The sequence below is a fragment of the Sus scrofa genome, chromosome 8 (assembly GCF_000003025.6).
Source record: "Sus scrofa isolate TJ Tabasco breed Duroc chromosome 8, Sscrofa11.1, whole genome shotgun sequence".
NCBI classification, from domain to species: Eukaryota; Metazoa; Chordata; class Mammalia; order Artiodactyla; family Suidae; genus Sus; species Sus scrofa.
Window position 1 is genome coordinate 128,507,813 of NC_010450.4, and position 20,185 is coordinate 128,527,997.

General features: G+C 34.8%; 1 protein-coding gene across 10 annotated transcripts in view; it reads right to left on the reverse strand.

The window, feature by feature from the left end:
- The window catches only part of CCSER1 (coiled-coil serine rich protein 1), a 1,224,168-nt gene that overhangs the window by 778,647 nt on the left and 425,336 nt on the right, over positions 1–20,185 (reverse strand). For all 10 annotated transcript variants that reach the window (XM_021100741.1, XM_021100737.1, XM_021100740.1 and 7 more), the window contains one exon: positions 17,379–17,586. In XM_021100741.1, the coding sequence (XP_020956400.1) occupies positions 17,379–17,586 (208 nt within the window). The remainder of the gene's footprint in view (positions 1–17,378; positions 17,587–20,185) is intronic.

Genomic DNA, 20,185 nt, shown 5'->3' on the forward strand with positions numbered 1-20,185 from the left:
ACGTGAATAAGTAAGACATTACCACCTCAAATCCAACATAAATCAAATCAAGCTCATGATTTTGTTTCCAGGACTGGAATTCTGGATGTCCTCCTTATTGTTGACCAGTGGCATGCTTTAAACGCTCTAGGTATAGTATCTTTCATATGTTTTCACCTCAACTTCTACAAAAAATTCAGTCATTCATCTCCTCATTTCAACTGTAATTTTCAGTTCCCTCTCTTTTCCTAGATACCTGTTGACACTGATCCACTCCACATGCTTCTTACCACAAATCTAGATCATTCTAAGGGGAACTTCAATAACCTTTACTCAGTAAATCCTGCATATTGACAACTGATTAACTTCTAGACAGGGATGTTACTTTCAGACATGCTTCTACCCCCCAAAATTAGCATCAAACTAAATTAACCTCTTGGTCATTTAACAATGAAACCAGTCAGGGAGAACTGTCCCTTTCTTAAAACCACCAAAAAGGGGGCTTTTTGCCAGATTCACAGATGTATGTGCAAGAACCAGCAGCTAGTTTCTGCTTTTTGGTTGACATTGTAAGACTATGTCACTCTCTTGGTGGTCCTCTGCACTAGTACAACAAAATGCTCAGGTTCCTGTACCAAAAAATCTACTTTTTGCTTGGTTCCTTCTATTTGGAATGTTGACTATTACATTAGTTTCCCAGAGCTGCCATAACCTAATCCTACAGAGTGGGTGGTTTAAATAACAGAAATTAATTTTCTCACTGTTCTGGAGGTCTTAAGAGCTATGTTAGGATGTCTGGTTTCTCCTGAGCACTCTCTCCATGGCTTGTATGGGCCCATTTCCTCTGTGTGTGTTCACATGGTCTTCTCTTTGTGCCTGTGTCCAAATTCCCGCTGTGTAGGTGCGATCCTGATATTCTTGTTTTTTACTATAATGACACACATCATACTGGATTACGCCCATTCTTATGACCTAACGTAACCACAATTACTCCTTCAAAGGCCTTATTTCCAAATACAGTCACAGTAGAGATTAGATATGGATTCTAAGGATTTCTTGAGTTGTGCCCGGTATCCATAGGAACTTCAGACTTTAAATTTGACTGTAGTTTCTGAATACAAGAACCCTGCATACAGTTCTCTTCAAGGCAAGCAAGTCTCATCATCCTTCTTTCTTTCTATCCTTCCTTTCTTGTTTGTTTGTTTGTTTGTTTCTTTCTTTCTTTTTTGTATTAGTGCCACACCCATGGCATATGGAGGTTCCCAGGATAGGGGTCAAATCTTAGCTGCAGCTGCTATCCTATACTACAGCCACAGCAATGTGGGATTCAAGCCGTGTCTGCAACTTATACCACTATTCAAGGCAATGCCAGATCCTTAACCCACTGAGCAGAGACAGGGATCAAACCTGCATCCTCATGGTTACTAGTTGGATTCGTTACCACTGAGCTACAATGGGAACTTCCATTGTTTCTTTTTGTAGCCTCTGACTATTAATCTGTGAATATTTGTAAAAAAAAAAAAAAAAGAACAGAAGTCTATAAGTCTATGTGCAAATTGATTTAAGAAGCCTATAAAAGAAAACACCACATAATTATTAAAACTAAAAAAAAAGCCTGGTCAATTAAAAAAAAAAAAGTCCTTATAAGAAATGGAGGTGCAATTGAAATAACATGAAAAATACCTTATTTTTAAAGTGTTTTATCATTTATATTTTTAATATAGGCATGATTATTTGCTTTTTACTTAAATATCACCTATCACAAGCCAAATAAGGATGATAATTATTTATGATTGATTGTTTATTCATCAGATTTCTTACTATCTTGAAGTTCCTTCACTTCCTAAATTCAGGACAAATGACAAAGTCCATTTGAACTTTTCCTAAAACATTGTAAAATAAACTATATCTGAAATTTCCTTTTCATTTTCCTATGTATGCCTCATCCTACAATCAGTGCTGCTTTCAAAGACATATTTTGTTTACACTTGGGAATATCAATACTATTTTTTAAATTGTCAAAAGTGGATTCCATTTTTCACAATGATTTAACATTACTGAGTAATCACTCCATTTCATTCATATTACTTACAAATACACAGCCTACTTTTGGAACAAAAGCTATGATTGCATTCCAATTTTTTTTTTTTTTTTTGCTGCACTCAGCATATGGAGTTCCCAGGGCCAGGAATCAGATCTGAGCCACAGCTGCAACCTACATTGCAGCTGTGGCAGTGCCAGATCCTTTAACCCACTGTGCAGGGCTAGGGATAGAACCTGTGTCCTGGATCTGCAGAGTCATCACTGATACCCTTATACCACAGTAGGAATTCCTCCAGTATTTTGTTTTGATTTTAAGAACAGAGTATAAAGAGCATTATTAAGAAATTTGACATAGGAACAGTTGCTAAATTGATCAATATTTCTTTGATGTTTACAAAATCCTGTTAATGATAACAAATACAGTCACATGTATCTATTTGAGCAAAATAAGAATTAGTAGAGTTACTACTCCTCAAACACAAATAGGAGTAGAGTTCCTGTTTCTGTCCATGCCTCATTCTCAATAATCTTATAGAAAACAGGTCCATTGGGCTTACAGCAGGTAGACAACATGACTCACTTTCTACAGGGTAAAACCCTCACGGAAGTTTATAATCAGTGAAATAGTTGTTAAGCTACCATGAGCAGCTACAGGAAAGGTGGAGTTAAGGAAAATAATTCTCATTATAATAATATAAGTGATGTTCTCTTAATTAAAACTAAATGCTTGCTTATGCCATAACCAGATTTCAATTTAAGGGGGAAGCATGATGAGCTGAAAGACTGCATGTCTGAAGCACTAACAGAAAAATACCATTTCTGGAGTTCCCATTGTGGCACAGTGGTAACAGACCTGACTAGTATCCATGAGGAAGTGCGCTGGACCCCTGGCCTTGCTCAGTGGGTTAACGATCTGGTGTTGCTATGAACTGTGGTATACGTCGCAGATGCAGCTTGGATATCATGTTTCTATTCCTGTGGCTGTGGCGTAGGACAGCAGCTGCAGCTTCCATTTGACCCCTAGCCTGGGAACTTCCATATGCTGTGGGTATGGCCCTAAAAATAAGAGAAAAGAAAAGAACACCATTTCTCTTGGGCTGTGATTTCGCATGAACAGGATGCACAGCAGGGGAGGGAGGACGTGGACAGGACCAGGAGTCCTCTGTGAGGAGATACTTTGGGAGCATTCAAGTGGAGCCCAGGTCATTCCTGCTGTTTGGTCAAATACACCAAGAATTCTTTTAAGGTAGTAAAAATACATGAAATGTCCGAAGACTAATATAAAGGACAGGAAGAAGTGGGTTCTTAAAAGGCAATCTATTCCTTGCTTTACTACTAAGAGGGAGCAAGATCAGTGCACAGCAAACAAAGGTGAAACTTAGAGCCAAAAAGCAGGCAAGAATATTAAAATATGTGAATCTAGTGAGGAAAGCAGTTAAGAGATGGCAACAGGATACCAAGAAATGACTCAGACGTAAAACTGGGAATGCAGACAAATGCCCTCATTTATGAGTATTCCATTATTTTCTGCAAGGCTCTAGGGATCTGTGAACAGGGCCAAATCTAATCTGCCAGGAAAGAAGCAAATAGATGACAACTGCACATTTAAGGGCTTTGCTTTCCTAGCCAGCCTCTCAACCACAACACACACACATACATACACTCAACAACCACCAACAGACCTACATGTGCACATGCATACACATTTGTAGGCACTCTGGTATCTCATCCATTCTCTAATATCTCAATATTCTCAAATCCACACTTGAATTACTACATTGCATAACTATATCTCAATAATCAATTCCTACATGTGCTGTGTGCACAGAGATGTAGACATTATCGGCAGGATTTTTGTTTCCAAAATCAATAGCAGCAGTTTCTTGGTCTGTGGTCCGGAGAGTTATATGTATCCACAGCAATATTAAGTGCTTTTTTGCCCACTATTCATTACCAAAAAAAATTGTTTCCTTTTTTGAAGGTTTTTTGAGAGAAAAAAATATAGCTTTGGTAGCTACTAAACAATTTGCCAGTGAGATAGATAGTCTTGGGTGTCAACTAAATAAAGAGAAATGTCCAGAAGAAATAATTCAAGAATATTTAGAGGTTGCAATTATAGCTCCAGTGGCAGTTAAATGTGACATAGATTCAGCCAAGGAAATTTCTTAAGTTCTTAAAGAGAAGAATTTTTTTTCAAGAATGGGTAGTGAATGAGGAAGCACTGTAATATTAGAAAATGTGCCTTAATATTCAGAACCACTTAGGTTTCAGGAGCAATAGAGGCATATTCAGACATAGAACTTTCAGCAGATACTGAATTAGACCACATTTTATTTCTACCAATGTGTCCAAACTACGGTAGATGTTCCAAGAGTTAAAGGAAACGAAGCGATAGGCTGATTTTGAGGTTTTCACAAAGACCTAAATAAGCAATATAGTTAAAGTAGCTGCGAATTATAATTAAATTTCATCCTAGATTACATTATTAAAATAATGTTTTAAATCGTATGTGGTAAATCCAAAGTGCCACCTTTAGGGAAGAGTGTTTGGTAGGAGGGGGAGATGGATTAGAATCATAAGTTGGCTACAAACAGCAGCTAAAAAATCACCTCTATTACATAGAATTACTTTTATGAACATGAATTTAAAACAGCAACCATTTATGAATATTTCTTAAAAACAAAATTTGGAAAGACCTTTAAATCTAAAGATAGGTACTATAGTTGGACATAATCCATATTCACTGATATCTATCCAAAATTTACTTTAAAACAAAGCAACTTGGTCAGAGGCTTAGCAGTATTTAGAAATTCTGTGAACCTGCAAATAATCTCTGCCACAAACCTGGGGTCCAGGGGCTAGACTTCAGCCCTGGAGTGTGCAAGAAATAGGAACACCAAAATTAAGGGCCAGTTCTAGGGGAAAGAAGAATAATGGATGTACTACAAAGCTAGAATCAAATCTCAATCTGGGTAACAAGTTTAGAAGTAGTGTTATAATACATTTTTTTCAAGGGGGGAAGAAAGGGGAGAGAAGGGAACTAATATCTATTTAGATCTTTCCATTGTCAGACCAATTTAAATCTAGTCGTCACAATAAATTTTATAAGAAATTTTATCCCATTGTTCTATACAAGGAAGCCTAATGTTTATCGAAGAAATTGAGAAAACAAGAAAATAATATTGCTGAATTGTTGTAGCTCTCAGTAAGATTTGAATTCAGGGTTTCCTAACGGCAAATCCATGATCTTTATTTCAATAGTTGTCCTTGGATTTTGTGAGAAGAAAATTATCACAAATACAGATTGAGTGTTTGCTGTATGTCTAACACTGTTCCATGTATTTTAAGTTTTTTAACATATTTAATTTTCAACAAACCTAAGTACATGTTAACATTATCTGCAGGGTTTAACTTGCCTAGGGTCATCGAATCAGTAAGGAAAGAGATGGGATTTAGACCATATATTCTGGCTTCTCAAACTAATGCTCTTAACCACACAATACCTCCTTATGATACTTTAATTTCCTCTCTATGAAGTAGTGGGTGATGACAGACGCAGAACAAAAAAACAAATCTGGCCCACTACCTGTTTTTATAAATAAAGTTTTATGGGACTCTAGCTGTTCTCATTTGTGTATGTCATATAGCTGCTTTCTTATGACAACTTGAGTTGTTGCAACACAGTCTATATATGCAATACAGGACTTTCCTGAAAGAGTTTGCTGACCCCTAATAAAGACCATGGGTGACAAAACAATATTTGTCTATTTTTGAAGTAAGTGAATAAAATCTTTCATGGTAATTCGTTATTCTTTTTAAACTGCTCATCTTCTCTTACTTACAGAAGACGTCTAATCAAAAGAATAAGACAGATATATCTATTTGCTGTTATCTGTATCTGTCATAAATATAATTTCAGTTTATTTTATTAATGGCTAATCTACCACATACAGCTTGTTACACTTTAAAAACAGTAACAGAAAATAATCTATTTCAAATGATGATTTGAAACAGTAAACACATCTATAGTTCTGATAGTAAAGTTACACTAAAAAAAAGTCAAATACTAGTTTTCTTAAGGTTATTGTTTTTATCAAGGTTAAAATGAAATAGTTAAGGAATACGTGTCCTGCATCTAAATGAGTCATTCAGTGTTAAAACACTTTTGCTCATCGTAAACATGTGACTACTTTAAGGCTTATGTTACTCCTAAGCAACTGCATTGTGTTGCCTAAATTTGTAACACCGTCTTTTATATAGTTAGTGATTAAAAATAGGCATTTTCACTGTAGTTAAATATGTCTTTGTTTCTTATTTTCAGACAAAAACAAAACACGATTTCAGTAAAAATGTGTCTCAGAGGAACACAAGTGTAGGCTTTACACAGCAGCGTTTGCTTAAGTGGCTCTCTGCTCTCCCCTTCCCTCCCTACCAGAAGCACTGAACACTCTAAGCATCCCCAAGAGACCATGCAGGGTGCCATCTGCTGTACATCTGCTACGTTGCAGCCTGAAATTCTTGATGTCAGATTTAGCCCATCAAATTACACAATGGTATGTGAGTTGTATTACAATTGAGACATTGATGCTGGATTTGAGAAGAAAATTAAAACTTAGGCATGCATAGCAAAACCCTATTAGTGGTTATTTGATTAATTATTGAATATGATTATAACACAAATAACCACAGCTTTCAGGTACAATGAGGGGGGCAGTTATTGTTAACACAGTGGGTTGCCGTTTGTTTTTAATAAGTAATAAAATAATACACATGACTAACAGATTATGTAAGTGCACATGCCAAGAAAGTATTTTCTGGCTCATAGGCACACTTTTTCTCACCATGATCCCATTCCGGTTCTAGTTTCACATCAAAAGAATACCAGAAGATACACTGATGGCAACGAAATAGCCAAAATACTTTTGCAACTTTTACAGGGAGGGAAATAGAGAGGAAAATAGTGCTGTGGGGATGGAACCAGTGGACAAGCAGATACCCAGAGTACAAATAATCCAGAAAGACTGAGATTTTAAGGCAAGATTACACATATAAGAAAATAGTATATATATGCAACAATTTTGGTAGAAACACATATGAAAATACACTGTGAATATAAAATAACTAATACTTATGGAGTCCTCTGTCCGCTCTTCCTTAACTACTCGTATGTACCTTTCTCCCACCCACTACCTCTATACAGGTGATCTCACCTTGAATATTACTTTAACTTCCCCATACTTTTAAAATATATATTCTTTAATAATATAGTATTTAGCTTTTCATATTTTTAAACTCTATATTCTGTATGAATTTATCTGTGATTTGGTTTTTGTGCTCAAAATAGTCTTTGTGAGACATGACGATATATGAATATAAAGTGTACTATTACACGAACATACCCAGAGGGAGAGTAATTTGGTACAAGCACTTTGGAAAAATTTTGGTATTGTTCAATAGTTTTGAACATGCACTTGCTCATTAATTCTACTTCTTAAAGAGATCAGATTTTCATGGAGAGATTAAGACTCTGCCCAGAGTCATATGCACCTAGTGGCAGTTGATATTCAAATTTGAGCAGTTAGTTCTGGTACAGACTAGTATATTGTGAATACTATGCTAGATTGCTTCCATGCTATAAATGATAACTTTAAGTAAAATAAAGGATACTTCTTAAAAGGAAAATAATACCTCAATATGGAAGGTACCCATGTGAGATGAACATATGGTCATCATTCATAATTAACCTAATAAAATTTATATACTGTCCAAAACTAAGACATACCTTACTTTAAAACATATTATTAAAATTATTTCAGAGTATGCATTAATCATTTTCATATCCTTCAAGTTCATACGTCTTGTAAAGAAATAAACCAGTAATTTAATAACTGAGAACAAGCTGGAAACAGTCACTATTTCTATCCTAGGTTTTAGTTTTATAAATTAGCACTTTGATTAGGTCATTTTACATATTGAAATTTCTGAAGTTTAGGTAACATGCTTTTGGAATTAATGAGTGGATTGTCAAATCTACTGGCTGTTTATCTTTCCTGTTTTCTTAAAATACAATATGCATTGATTATCTTGTCTTATCATAGTTACTTGTCAGCATAATTCCTCAAGTTGGCTTTCTTAAAGCAATGTTTTCCCTTGGCTTCTTGATATTACACTCTTAGCATTCTTCCTATCACAATGGACACTCTTCTAAAATTTTTTCTGATCATTAAATATTGGAGTATCCCACCCTGGCTTTAGGTACACATTCTCTCTTCCATAGTTTTAAACAGAATCTATAAAATCTTGAATACCCAATCTATATTTCTAGATTTTTCTAGATCTTTCTGTATTTGCAGACACATTAACTTAAGTTTTTATTTGACATGTACACCAGCATGTCTCAACCTCAACCTGGCCAAAAGAAAGTTCTTGTTTCCTTCATGTCTCACTAGGTTTTTCCTCTCCTAGTCTTCCCACTCTAAGAAAATGGCATTCAAATCTGGCCATCACTCAAAGGACAGCTCTGTTACCTTTATTTTTTCTCTTTCTATCATCACCCAATTCCAGTTCACAACAATGACTACTGACGTTCCTTCTCAAACACATCACACATCTCTTCCCTTCCTTCTGTCTCAACCACTACTACTATGCCCTATCACCATTACTTCTTACTCAGAAAAACCTTTCTGATACACTGACTGTAAACAGGAAATTCAATTGACATGTAGTAGCTCTTTAGCCAAGGAATGTTAGGTCAAATGTGCTAACACACTGAATGCACAGAAAAGCATAATGGCACCAGTTCTTCTACTTTTAGTTTCAGCTAGTATAGCTTTTATAATACTGAATTATTATTCGATAAACATAACATATTAGCCTATTAAAGACACTTACTGATATTTTTCTAAGTATTTAAGAAATTGCAAATATTTTCTGCCTTTCTTGACAGTCAGTAATAATCACTCAAACAAGATCATTGCCATAGCTAATGTTCAAGAGTGTTACCCTACACTCTCACTGTGACAACCTGTTATATAGATTTTATAATTGTCCAATAACACTATGAGATAAATAGTAAAGCTGCACATGATGAAACATAGACTCAAAAACCTTAATCAACTCATAGCAGCTTTTAGTCAGAGGAAGTGAGAATTACATCTAGATTTCAATGATTTTAAACATCTATGGGAGTTCACCTTGTGGCTCAGTGTGTTACACACTGGACTAGTAGCCATGAGGATGCAGGTTCCATCCCTGGCCTTGATCAGGGTTAAGGATTGATACAGTGTTGCCGTGAGCTCTGGTGTAGGTTACAGATGCTGCTCGGATCCCATGTGGCTGTGGCTATGGCATAGTCAAGCAGCTGCACCTCCAATACCACAATTTGACCTCAAGCCCTGGAACTTCCGTATGTCACAGGCGTGGCCTTAAAAAGCAAAAAAATAATAAAAATAAAATAAAATAAAACATCTGTAATTTTTACTACTCGAATATACATCCTTCAATGGGGCTTTGTGGGTGAAATTGGGCTAGGGTTTAGGAAAGAAATTTTCTCTACCTTTGCTAATCTCTCTCTCAGAGGAGTGCTGAAAGCTAAGGTTGCTTATATAACAAAAAACTCATGGAAATACACTTCCCTCTCCTTCGTATTTATTTTCCAAATAGTTTATAGCCTCATAAAGAGTCAAGTCTCATATAGACAGAGTATTCTTACTCAGAAACCTATCCACTCTCAGTGAAGCTAAATTATTCTATTACCTAAACTAGAAGTTTCTTTAGGGAGTATACAAGGGGAACTATCGCTTTATATGAAGACAGTGTTATGTTGCGGATTTATTTACTTATGCTATTCCAAAATTGCGAAGAGAATTAAGCTCTAACAACAATTGGTAAGAACTGACAACAGTGCCCTTACTTAGTCCATATGATAAATGATCATAGTTCACTTACACGTCTTCCAAGGGAAGAAGAGAAATTCCACAAAACGGAAGCATGGACAGTGATGCTGTTACAGGATGGCACTCCATGTTTTGTCATATTAAGTGTATAGTTTGGTAAGCTTTGATTAAAATGTAGACTCTTCCAACAAAGTACACCAACCCAGATGTAAACATTATTTATTACCTTAGAAATGTATTTAGTATATGCAGAGCTATTCTGAAAGATATAAAGTAGTGCTGCAGAGCACTTAGTTCAGTTAGACAAAAAGTACCATTTGTTTGAAAGTTTTAAGGTATGTCTCAAGAGGCTCACAACCAAACAATTAAAATTTTAAAAGCTTACAGGAGTTTTCCATCATCTATTTCACGTTACAGAAAGCCTTATCTTGAAGAGAATTAGGGGTGTGGCTTCTGTTTAGTGATGTGAATCCCTAATAAAGTTCACAAGAGACCTAAAAAGAATTTAAGTGAGTTATTTTTAAAGAAACATTTTGTAGTGTGGAATTGAAGGGACAGAGAACAAAATTAAAAGAGACCTGGGATCTGAATGTCGACAAGCACAGATAAGGATGAGCAAACCATTCAGCTCCAAAGACGTGCTAACTTTACAAGAAAAGAAAGGATGAATTGTGGGATAGAAGCAAGAGTACAGAGGGTGGAACTAAAGGCCATGGGGAATTATTCCCAGGCTTTGATTCCTAATCAAGAAACAGCTAACCTATGCATTCGTTCACAGATCTTCAAACAGAGAATGGTTCTTTGGTTGCTGTACTTAAGGCTTATCTACAGCTGCACATGTTTTACATAATGAGATGCTGTATTCTGAGCTGATGCTGTGATAGAGTGATATTTTGGGTGGCCTTGGGAGGTGGTAAGTGTACTTTGGACTGTGACACAGAAATACATCTTCGAGGGCCAAAAGGTGGACTGTGGTAGCTTGGATGTGAAGGGCCCCATGTTTCTCACCTTTTTTCAGGTCTTTGTATAGTGCCCTCCCACACTAACTTAAAGTTGGTCTTTGAAACTAATAAATTTCAAAAAGTGATGGCAAGTTACTTCTAAGCCTCGGTGATGAAATATATCATTCATTTAGTCTTATTCTCTCTCTCGGATTGCATACTCTGGGCAAAGCCAGCTGCCTTGTTACCCAATGAAGAGGTTCACGTGGTGAGGCCCTTAGGCTCTGGCCACCAGTAGTGAGGAAAGGAACCCTCCAGTGGGGCTACATTAGGTTAATCCTCAAGCCCAGGCAAACTTCCCTAGGACTGTAATCGTGGCTGACAGCTTGAGTGCACCCTTCATGAAAGGCCTTCGGCCAGAAGCAGTATGTAAATTTCTCTCAAATTCCTGACCACAAAAACCATGAGCTAGCAAATGTTTGTTTCGGTCCACTAGATAATTTTCTATGGAGCAATACAGAATTTTAATATAATCCTGTGTCTTTGTACTCTTCAACCTTACTAAATTCACTTATTATTCCTACTAGGTTTATTATTAACTTTTTTGTAGATTCCTTACAAATGGCTATGTAAACAGCCATGCATTTGCAGATAGAAGTAGTTTTATCTTTTCTTTCCAATATTATGCTTTTTTATACTTTTTCTTGCCTAGTTATAACCAGGACCTCCAGCACAATATTCATTAAAAGTGGGGAGAGCAGACATCTTTGCCTTTCTAAAAACATTAGGGAAAATCTTTAGTTTGGGATCATTAAGTATGGACATTAGCTGTGGGAATAAAGGTTCTCTTCTACTACTAGTGTATTGAGATTTTCTCTTATTTAACCATGAATTCATGTTTGATTTTTTTCAAATGTGTTTTATTCATCTATTGATAGACCATGTACTTTTTTCTTTTAGTTTATTAATATAATGAATTGCACTGATTGGTTTTCAAATGCTAAACAATTCTTGTCTTCTTGCAATAGAACCATCTAGGTCATTAGACATTGCTGAATTTTATTTACTAATTTTTAAAAGGATTTTGCATATGTATATATACAAATATATGAAGATTTTTCTCCTATAATTTCCTTTTACTTATGAGGTTTTGCTGGATCATTATAATAAGCCTATGCCTGCAACATCAAACAAGCTGAGAAACACATTCTGTTCCTCTATTTCGTGTACTTTTTTGCATAAGTCTTAAGTCTTTCTTAAATATTTGACGAATGCACCAGTGAAATCTCCTGGACTTAGATTTTATTTAGGGGGATTTTTTTTCTTTTTTTAATAATAAATTATATCTCAATAGAAATTGGGCTATTCTGATTTTTTTTTTTTTTTTTTTTTTTTTTTTCTGGCTGTGCCTGCGGCATGCAGAAGTTCCTTGGTCAGGGATAAAACCTGAGTCATAGCAATAAACAGACAGCAACAACAATGCCGAGTTCCTAACCATGAGGCCACCAGGACCTCCCCGATTTTTAAGTTCTTCTTGTGTCATTATAGAAATCTGTATTTTACAAGAGATATGTGATATTCATCTATATTGTCATATTTGTGGCCATACTACTGTTAATAACATTTCCTTAGTATGCATAAGACTTGTGACTATTCCTCCATCAATTCATTGCTGATACTAGCAATTTGAATTTCTTTTTTTCTTTAATTTTTTTCTTCTAAAGTCTTTTAAAAATATTTTTGAAACTTTTCAAAAACCAATTTGGGCACTTTGAAATTTTTCTATTATTTTCTAATTTCATTCATTTTGTTCTTTACATTTATTTTTATTACTTCCTTTGGGATTAATTTGCCCTGGCTTTTTAAGGAGAACATTCGATAGCACTTCATTACTTTAAATATAAACATTTAAAGCTATAAATTTCCCTCCAAGCATGGGTTCGGATGTACCTACAAATTTTGCTTTATGGTGTTATTATCATCTCATTTGAAACACTTTGAAATTCCCCTGAGGTTTCTAGACTGATCCATGGGGCATAGAGAAGTTTGCTGTTTACTTTCTAAGTATTTGATCATTCGTCATTGCTAATGTAATCCTACTGTTCTTAAAAAATGTATTTCATGGATGTCTACCTTTGACATTTACTAAGACATTTTTATGACCCAGCATATAGTCTGTCTTGGTGATGTTCTGCATGCACTGAAGAAAACTGTATAATTCTATTATATGATCATCAGTTAATCATTATTAAAGAGGTTAATCATGCTCAAATCTTCTGAAACTTTCCTGAATTTGTTCAGTTTTATCAATTATTGAGGAAAAAAGTTAAAATCTTAACTGTAATCATGAATTTCTCTAGTTCTTCATTCAGTTCGGTCAGATTTTGCAACACATTTTTAAGTTACTTAAATAGACTATCTCCATGGATGGTTGTTACATCTTCCTGACGAAGTGACTCTGATTATTGTGAAATGTAGCTCTTTGATTCTGATGCTATGCTTTATTTTACATCTATCTGACATGGGTACAGCCACTCTAGTTTTCCTGCATTTGCAGTTTTCACGGTGCATCTTTTTCCAGATTTTATTAGAAGCACATTTTTGTGAAAGCAAAAACAAATAAACATAAAGCACACAGCAGAAACTCATAATTTTGTTACTTTCAAAAGATAAATACAAAGAGAAGTCTAATTAATAGATTTCTATTTAGGTTTACATGGGTAATTGATTGTTTTAGGCAAATTTCCTTATGACTCTTCACTGTTGCTGTCTCTTTCTGTAATAGTCCATTGTTATTAGCTCCTGTTCCATACATTTTTCACTTGTTTTTGAGATTTGCTGATAGGAAACTGTCATTTATAAATTTGGTATTATAGCTCTTGGAATCATTTCACTAATGCATGCTTTAAAAAATTCCCTTAAAAAGCATCACCAAACAACGATAAATAATGAAGTTCAAAACACTTCAAATTTTGTCATAGATTTAAGTATTATATTTAAAAATAAAAGCTAAGTTAATGTTTAAAATTATCCTTTGGAATTTCCACTGTTATTGTTTAGAGAAAATAAAATTGAATTGTTTGAACTACGAGGTTGTTGAGGAAAAAAGAAAAATAAGTAAGAGCTTTTTATCCAATGATAAACTCAAATATGTATGTCAACTACATCAGCTTGTAAATTATATTGATGCTCAAATAAACAGTTCTCTGATTTGAACTAATCTAACTTTATTGTTAGAGTCACATCATTGTGTGAGCATACTTTTTAACATTTATCCAACTTTTTAAAAAATGCCTTATTACTCAAGAAACTTGCTAAGTACATTCCCAGTACTCATTTGCTAAAATACAGATTTAAAAAGCAAGAGTGTTAGATGGAGGAGTGATACAAACATCCTTGGATAAACATTCTTATTAGCTCTTATCTTACTAGAAACTACTCACTGAACCTAAAATCACTTCCCAGTACACTCTTGCTTGGTTATCATACAGTAAAAACAAATGTTGTAATAAGAGAATAACAGAAAAAGAACAGAGAAAAATGAAAGGAAATATAACAGAAAATATTTCTGTAGATATTACATTAAATATTTCTTCTTTTAGAGATAATGGAATTATGTGAACAAATTAACAAAATAGGGAGAAAAAATTTATGTCATTCTCCCTTGCTATAGTCACTTTTTAAAAATATTAATACTAAAAAATAAAATAAGGGAGTTCCTGGTGTGGCTCAGTGGGTAACGAGCCCGACTGGTATCCGCGAGGACGTGGGATCGAGTCCTGGCCTTGCTCAGTGGGTTAAGGATCTGGTGTTGCCATGAGCTGTGGTATAGGTCAAAGGTGGGGTTCAGAACCCGCAATACTGTGGTTGTGGCGGAGGCCAGCAGGTGTAGCTCTGACTAGACCCCTAGTACGGGAACCTCCACATGCTGCTAGTGTGGCCCTAAAAAGACAAAAATAAATAAATACATAAACAAATAAAAATAAAAAATAAATAAAATAACAATAGAATTTCTTTTAGGCCAAAGCCAATCTTTTCCTTTTCCATTTTTTTTTTTTAAATAAAGAAGTTGATATTTGGGGGTTGTAATAGCAACTAACTTCCAAAGAAGGGGAAACGAAATAAAGAGTGTGAAAGTTCATTCAGATTATTCACATTTGATCCATCTCAAAATTAAAATCTAAGAGGTCATCAGAGCACCATCAGGAAAAATCTGAAGTAAAAGTGTTGTCTAGTATGGTATGCCAAATTCATTAATTACTGTTATCTTAAAAATATAATAATTTGGACCCTTTGCAGTTAAAAATTATCTGTATGAAATGGTAGACTACTATGCATTATAAAAATAAGTTAATAGAAATAAACACCATTTTTCTACATTAAAAAGGTATTAATCTAAAAAATTAGTTTGAATTAAATTTAGTAATGAAATTGAATTACTGGCTTAGAGAATACTTCAATTTTCTTTAAAGGTATCTAATATCAATATCTTATTACTAGAACAGTTGTCTGTGCTAATGAGACAATAATATTGTTTTCCTTGCCAACCATAAAGAATAAGACCCCCGCTCTCTGAATGGGCTTAACAAACAGATGTAATTATTGCTCATTAATATACAAGTTTCAAATATCAATTCTCTTTAGTTCCTTCAAATACTCTTTAATGAAGAAAAACAGATGGAAACATAAAACCATCTCAATATATTCTCAATATTGACTCTATAGTGGATATCACTGAATATTTTTAAATTATAAAATGAAAAACCCTAAGAAAGACCCTTGACTATTCCTGTCAGTTCCTACTTTCCTTTCACTTGTATTGATTTTTAAAACAAAATCTAAGCCAAAAAAAGAGATAGAAAGCAGGACAGTTGAATGTTACAGACTTTGAGTTTAATACCTTTTAATATAACAGATGTTACTAAGTTTGCCTTGTTCAATGAGGTTCAGACTACATGTCAAGCAAAAGGTCAGGGAGACCTGACAAGTGCAGAAAAACATGCTTATGTTGTTAGTATGAACCATATAATCATACACACAGTGGTGTGTTGGTCAATATTTAACAATGGCTTACCAAAAATTCAAAGCCCTACCTTGTACTGTTTACCAATTTCTGTGGCATAATATTCCCATGTGATTGATTTCAAGTGACCAAAGTGACGTAAATGGGTCTACACCTGGGAAATCTGCACGATAGCTCTTTTATAGTATTTCCACATCCAACAGATGTAAATAAGCTCACAAGTATAGTTGATAGTAACATAAATAGGAACTGCAGAGTTTTTGAGTACAGATTATCCTTTTAAATATATAATTTGTTTCATTATAAGTGTGTGTAATTTAATCTTTTATGCCTGAACTTAACTGCCTGCTCATAAAATTCCTGAAAGTCTAACCTTGATCAAGTATAAGCATACCACTCCTCTACACCATTGCACAGATTCTAGACACAAAGTCCACCCCAGGGATATAAACTGGAATAGGATGCAGAGATCTCTCCCAGTTTTTACTTTCGCAGCTGATACAAATGCACGAACGGACGCCTCCAGTAGTGTACAGCAGTCATTTCTCTTAAATTTCCTTGCCTCTCCCTGATTCTATTTGGGCCTCTAGTAGCTGCTGGTGTTATTATCAGCGTTAGAAAAGGGCACATCAGTGATCATCATTGCAAAGGAGCCGTAATACTCTCCATACTAGACAGTTATACTGCTCTGTTGTCACACTAGTAATATTCCTTATCAATAAAAAGAAGTCAATTGAATGATAATAGGATATAATAAGAAGCCACTGAAGTGGAAGTCAGAAACCTCAGGCTGTTGTCCTGAATTCAGAGGAAAGTCGTTTAAAATTTTTGTCCCCTCACTTTACATCCTTGAAATAATACTGGTATACTTTTTATAGAAATCCTCCAAAGAAAATAACTGGTATAATTATAAAAAGAAAACCATAACATACTTGAATTCTAGAGAATGGCTCATTCTTGGACATAAAGATGAAAGACCCCTGTGCATTTGCCTGAATAGCTCATTCTCTAACTGAGCACAGGATGCAAGAGGGCAGCTCTGTTCACTGGGCAAAATCTGTCAAACAATCAGATTAAATTTCACCCAATTAATTATTATTGGGACAAAAGTGACTAAATAAATGACCTTTACTGTTATCATCTAGAGTCTAAGTATCATTAAGGTCCAGTTAATAAGTCTCCCAATAGTTTTTATAATAATATGTAATTTAACAGCTGATGCCCATTTCTCTTTATCTGACTTTCCCCAGGCTTGGTATCAGTTTATTATTTTTTAATTCCTTTGCAGAATCTTAGAATTTTGACTTGAAGAGTACCTTATAAACCACAATTAAAACACCCTTCATCTGACATATGAGACAACCTAAGTTCCAAGAGGATACATGACACTGCCCAGTGTTATTCAGCTAATTACTGATAGAAGGAGGGACTAACCCAGTCGACTGACCTCACTATCCACCAGCACTGATAGATATGAATCTCGGAGTAAACCATTACCTCTTGGAGAACTCTCTTCATCTTCAGTAGTAATGTCTTGACAGCTGTGCAGTCCTGTAACATCAGCCTGAATGGCAGAGAATCCATGCCTCCATTTTCTTCTACACCTGGCAGGGGCCAGTCTGCAGAGGGACTGCTGGGCATTCGGCTGATATGGGGACACCTGGCTTCCTGATCAGTGTCTTTTGTTAATTTCAGGGAAAGGTTCCTAACAAGAAAAAACATGACCAAAAATTACGATGTAGCATATTCAGAGCATTATTTTCCAAGCTATTGATCAATGTCAGTAGTGAGCTGGAAGAAATTCCCTTGTGACTCTCTCATTATTTCCTCATATTAGTCTTTGAAAGGGCTGAAACCTTTTGTCACAATTATGAAATGGTTCAATTTGATATTAAGTGGTTAAGATTCAAAGATAATCACTGTTTTAGAATGTGATTTTTTTTCCTCCTCAACTAGAACTTCATTTTTAAATGGTAACAACGTGTTTACACTTCTTTAACTCTTTTGAAAATGTTGAAAATCAAAAGAAATCACTGAAAGAGAAATTTCAAATAGAGATTTTCTGAAAATTAAAAATTAACTGGAAAGAAAATATCAAGAAGCCCAAACTTAGGATTGTTTTATTTTGGTAATTATTTTATTTTGGTAATTATTATTTTAAATTACTAAATCAATCAATGACCACTTTATGGATAAAGAAAGACAAGTATGCATAGGACTTTATGTTAAAATAGTGGAATAAATGTAGGATGCATAATTCCATATACAACTAGCATGCTTACCAAATAATCACTAATTTTTTTTTTTTTTTTTTTTTTTTTTTTTTTTTTTTTTTTTTTGCCTTTCTGCCTTCTTAGGGCTGTACCTGCAGCATATGGAGGTTTCCAGGCTAGGGGTTGAATCATAGATGTAGCTGCCAGCCTACACCAGAGGCACAGCAATACGGGATCCAAGCCACGTCTGCAACCTACGCCACAGCTAATGGCGCCAGATCCTTAACCCACTGACCAAGGTGAGGGATCAAACCTGCGTCCTCATGGAGGCTAACTGGGTTTGTTAACCTCTGAGCCATGACATGAACCCCTAAATTTTTAGCATAGTAATGTGTGGCTAAACAATATTTATTTTGTTCTACTTGATAATCAACAATTAAAGCAATGCATTTTGAAAATAATTGAGCATGCTTATATTAAGGGTGTATGTAAAGAAAAGGTATTAAGATGAATTATTTTCCAAATGCGCCTATGAGGCAGATAGAAAAATATTATGAAAAGAGGAACCTACAAGAAGTTCCCGTCGTGGTGCAGGGGAAATGAATCAGACTAAGAACAATGAGGTTGTGGGTTTGATCTCTGGCCTTGCTCAGTGGTTTAAGGATCCAGAGTTGCCCTGAGATGGGGTGTAGGTCACAGACGCGGCTTGGATCCCGAGTTGCTGTGACTGTGGCGTAGGCCAGTGGCTACAGCTCTTATTGGACCCCTAGCCTGGGAACCTCCATAGGCTGCAAGTGTGACCCTAAAAAGACAAAAAGACAAAAAAAAAGAGAGACACCTACAAAATGATCATTTTTCATGTTTGTCTAAATTTATTTCCATTCATTAAAACCAAGGGTTATATACAATAATGATAATATTATAACATAGCTCAGGATATTTATGAAACAATAGTTTAGGACTTATGCTCACTTTCAGTAGACTTTGTGTATATTATTTCCTGAATTATTTGATAAGATCACTTGGCAACCTAAATAGAGAAAAACCAAAGCTTGCCTTGGACCCTGACACGAAGGTCAAAGATGCAAAGAAGAAAAAATATGTTCTTGGTTAATTTTATCCAACTCTGATTATTCACAAATAGTATATTTTAATTTATAAAGAGTTGAATAGTTAATACAGAAAATGTTTTTGGATCACACATTTACTTGTCTTCATGTGTCTACTCACCGATCACAACTGTCCTCGGAGGTGGACAATAAGATACTAATTACTATCTCAAATTTACATTTTGATGAAATAATAAATAAACAGCTATAGATAACATGTTTTGGGGATTGACCATGGGCCAGGTACAGTGTTAACCACTCTATGTGTGTTAATTTATTCAAACCTTGAAGAAAACCAAGAGGTGGGTATAACGAGTATCTTCATTTTACATATGAGGAAAACATGCCCAAATAAGTAACTTTTCTCAAAGTTAAATAGCTATTACAAAGTAGATCTGAGATGAACCAACAGAAGCACATAAGCAAGATAAGATTTTTTGCTTTACTAACCACATAATGTGCATATATGTATATGTGTGTGTGTGTGTGTGTGTGTGTGTGTGTAATAAGTGAATCTGAAGTAGTCCTATAAGGTCTTCACATACATAAACCATTTAATACTCGTACAATTCTTTGAGGTTTTATAATCTCCATTTCACAGTTGAGGGATTTGAGTCTCAAAGTGGTTAAGTTACACGTTGATGGCAAAACAGCAAAAACGGGACAGAGCTGAGATGTGAATGCAAACCATACACTTGAGCTTTAAATCACAAGATTTTGCATCTCATGTAAAAAATAAGCAAGCAAGTGAACAAAAACAAACACTGAAAAAGCAAAACATACCTACAATAACACAATGAATTATTTATATTTTCACTCTTAAAATATATTTTCTCTGATATGATGGACTCATTTTAATTACACAGAACTTGTAGTAAACTACACAATCATTCTCAAAAGTTTTTATTTTATTTTAGTGGCTTCTATGCTAAGTCCTCTAAGACCAATAAGAAGAAAATGTAAAAAAATTAGAATTCATAGT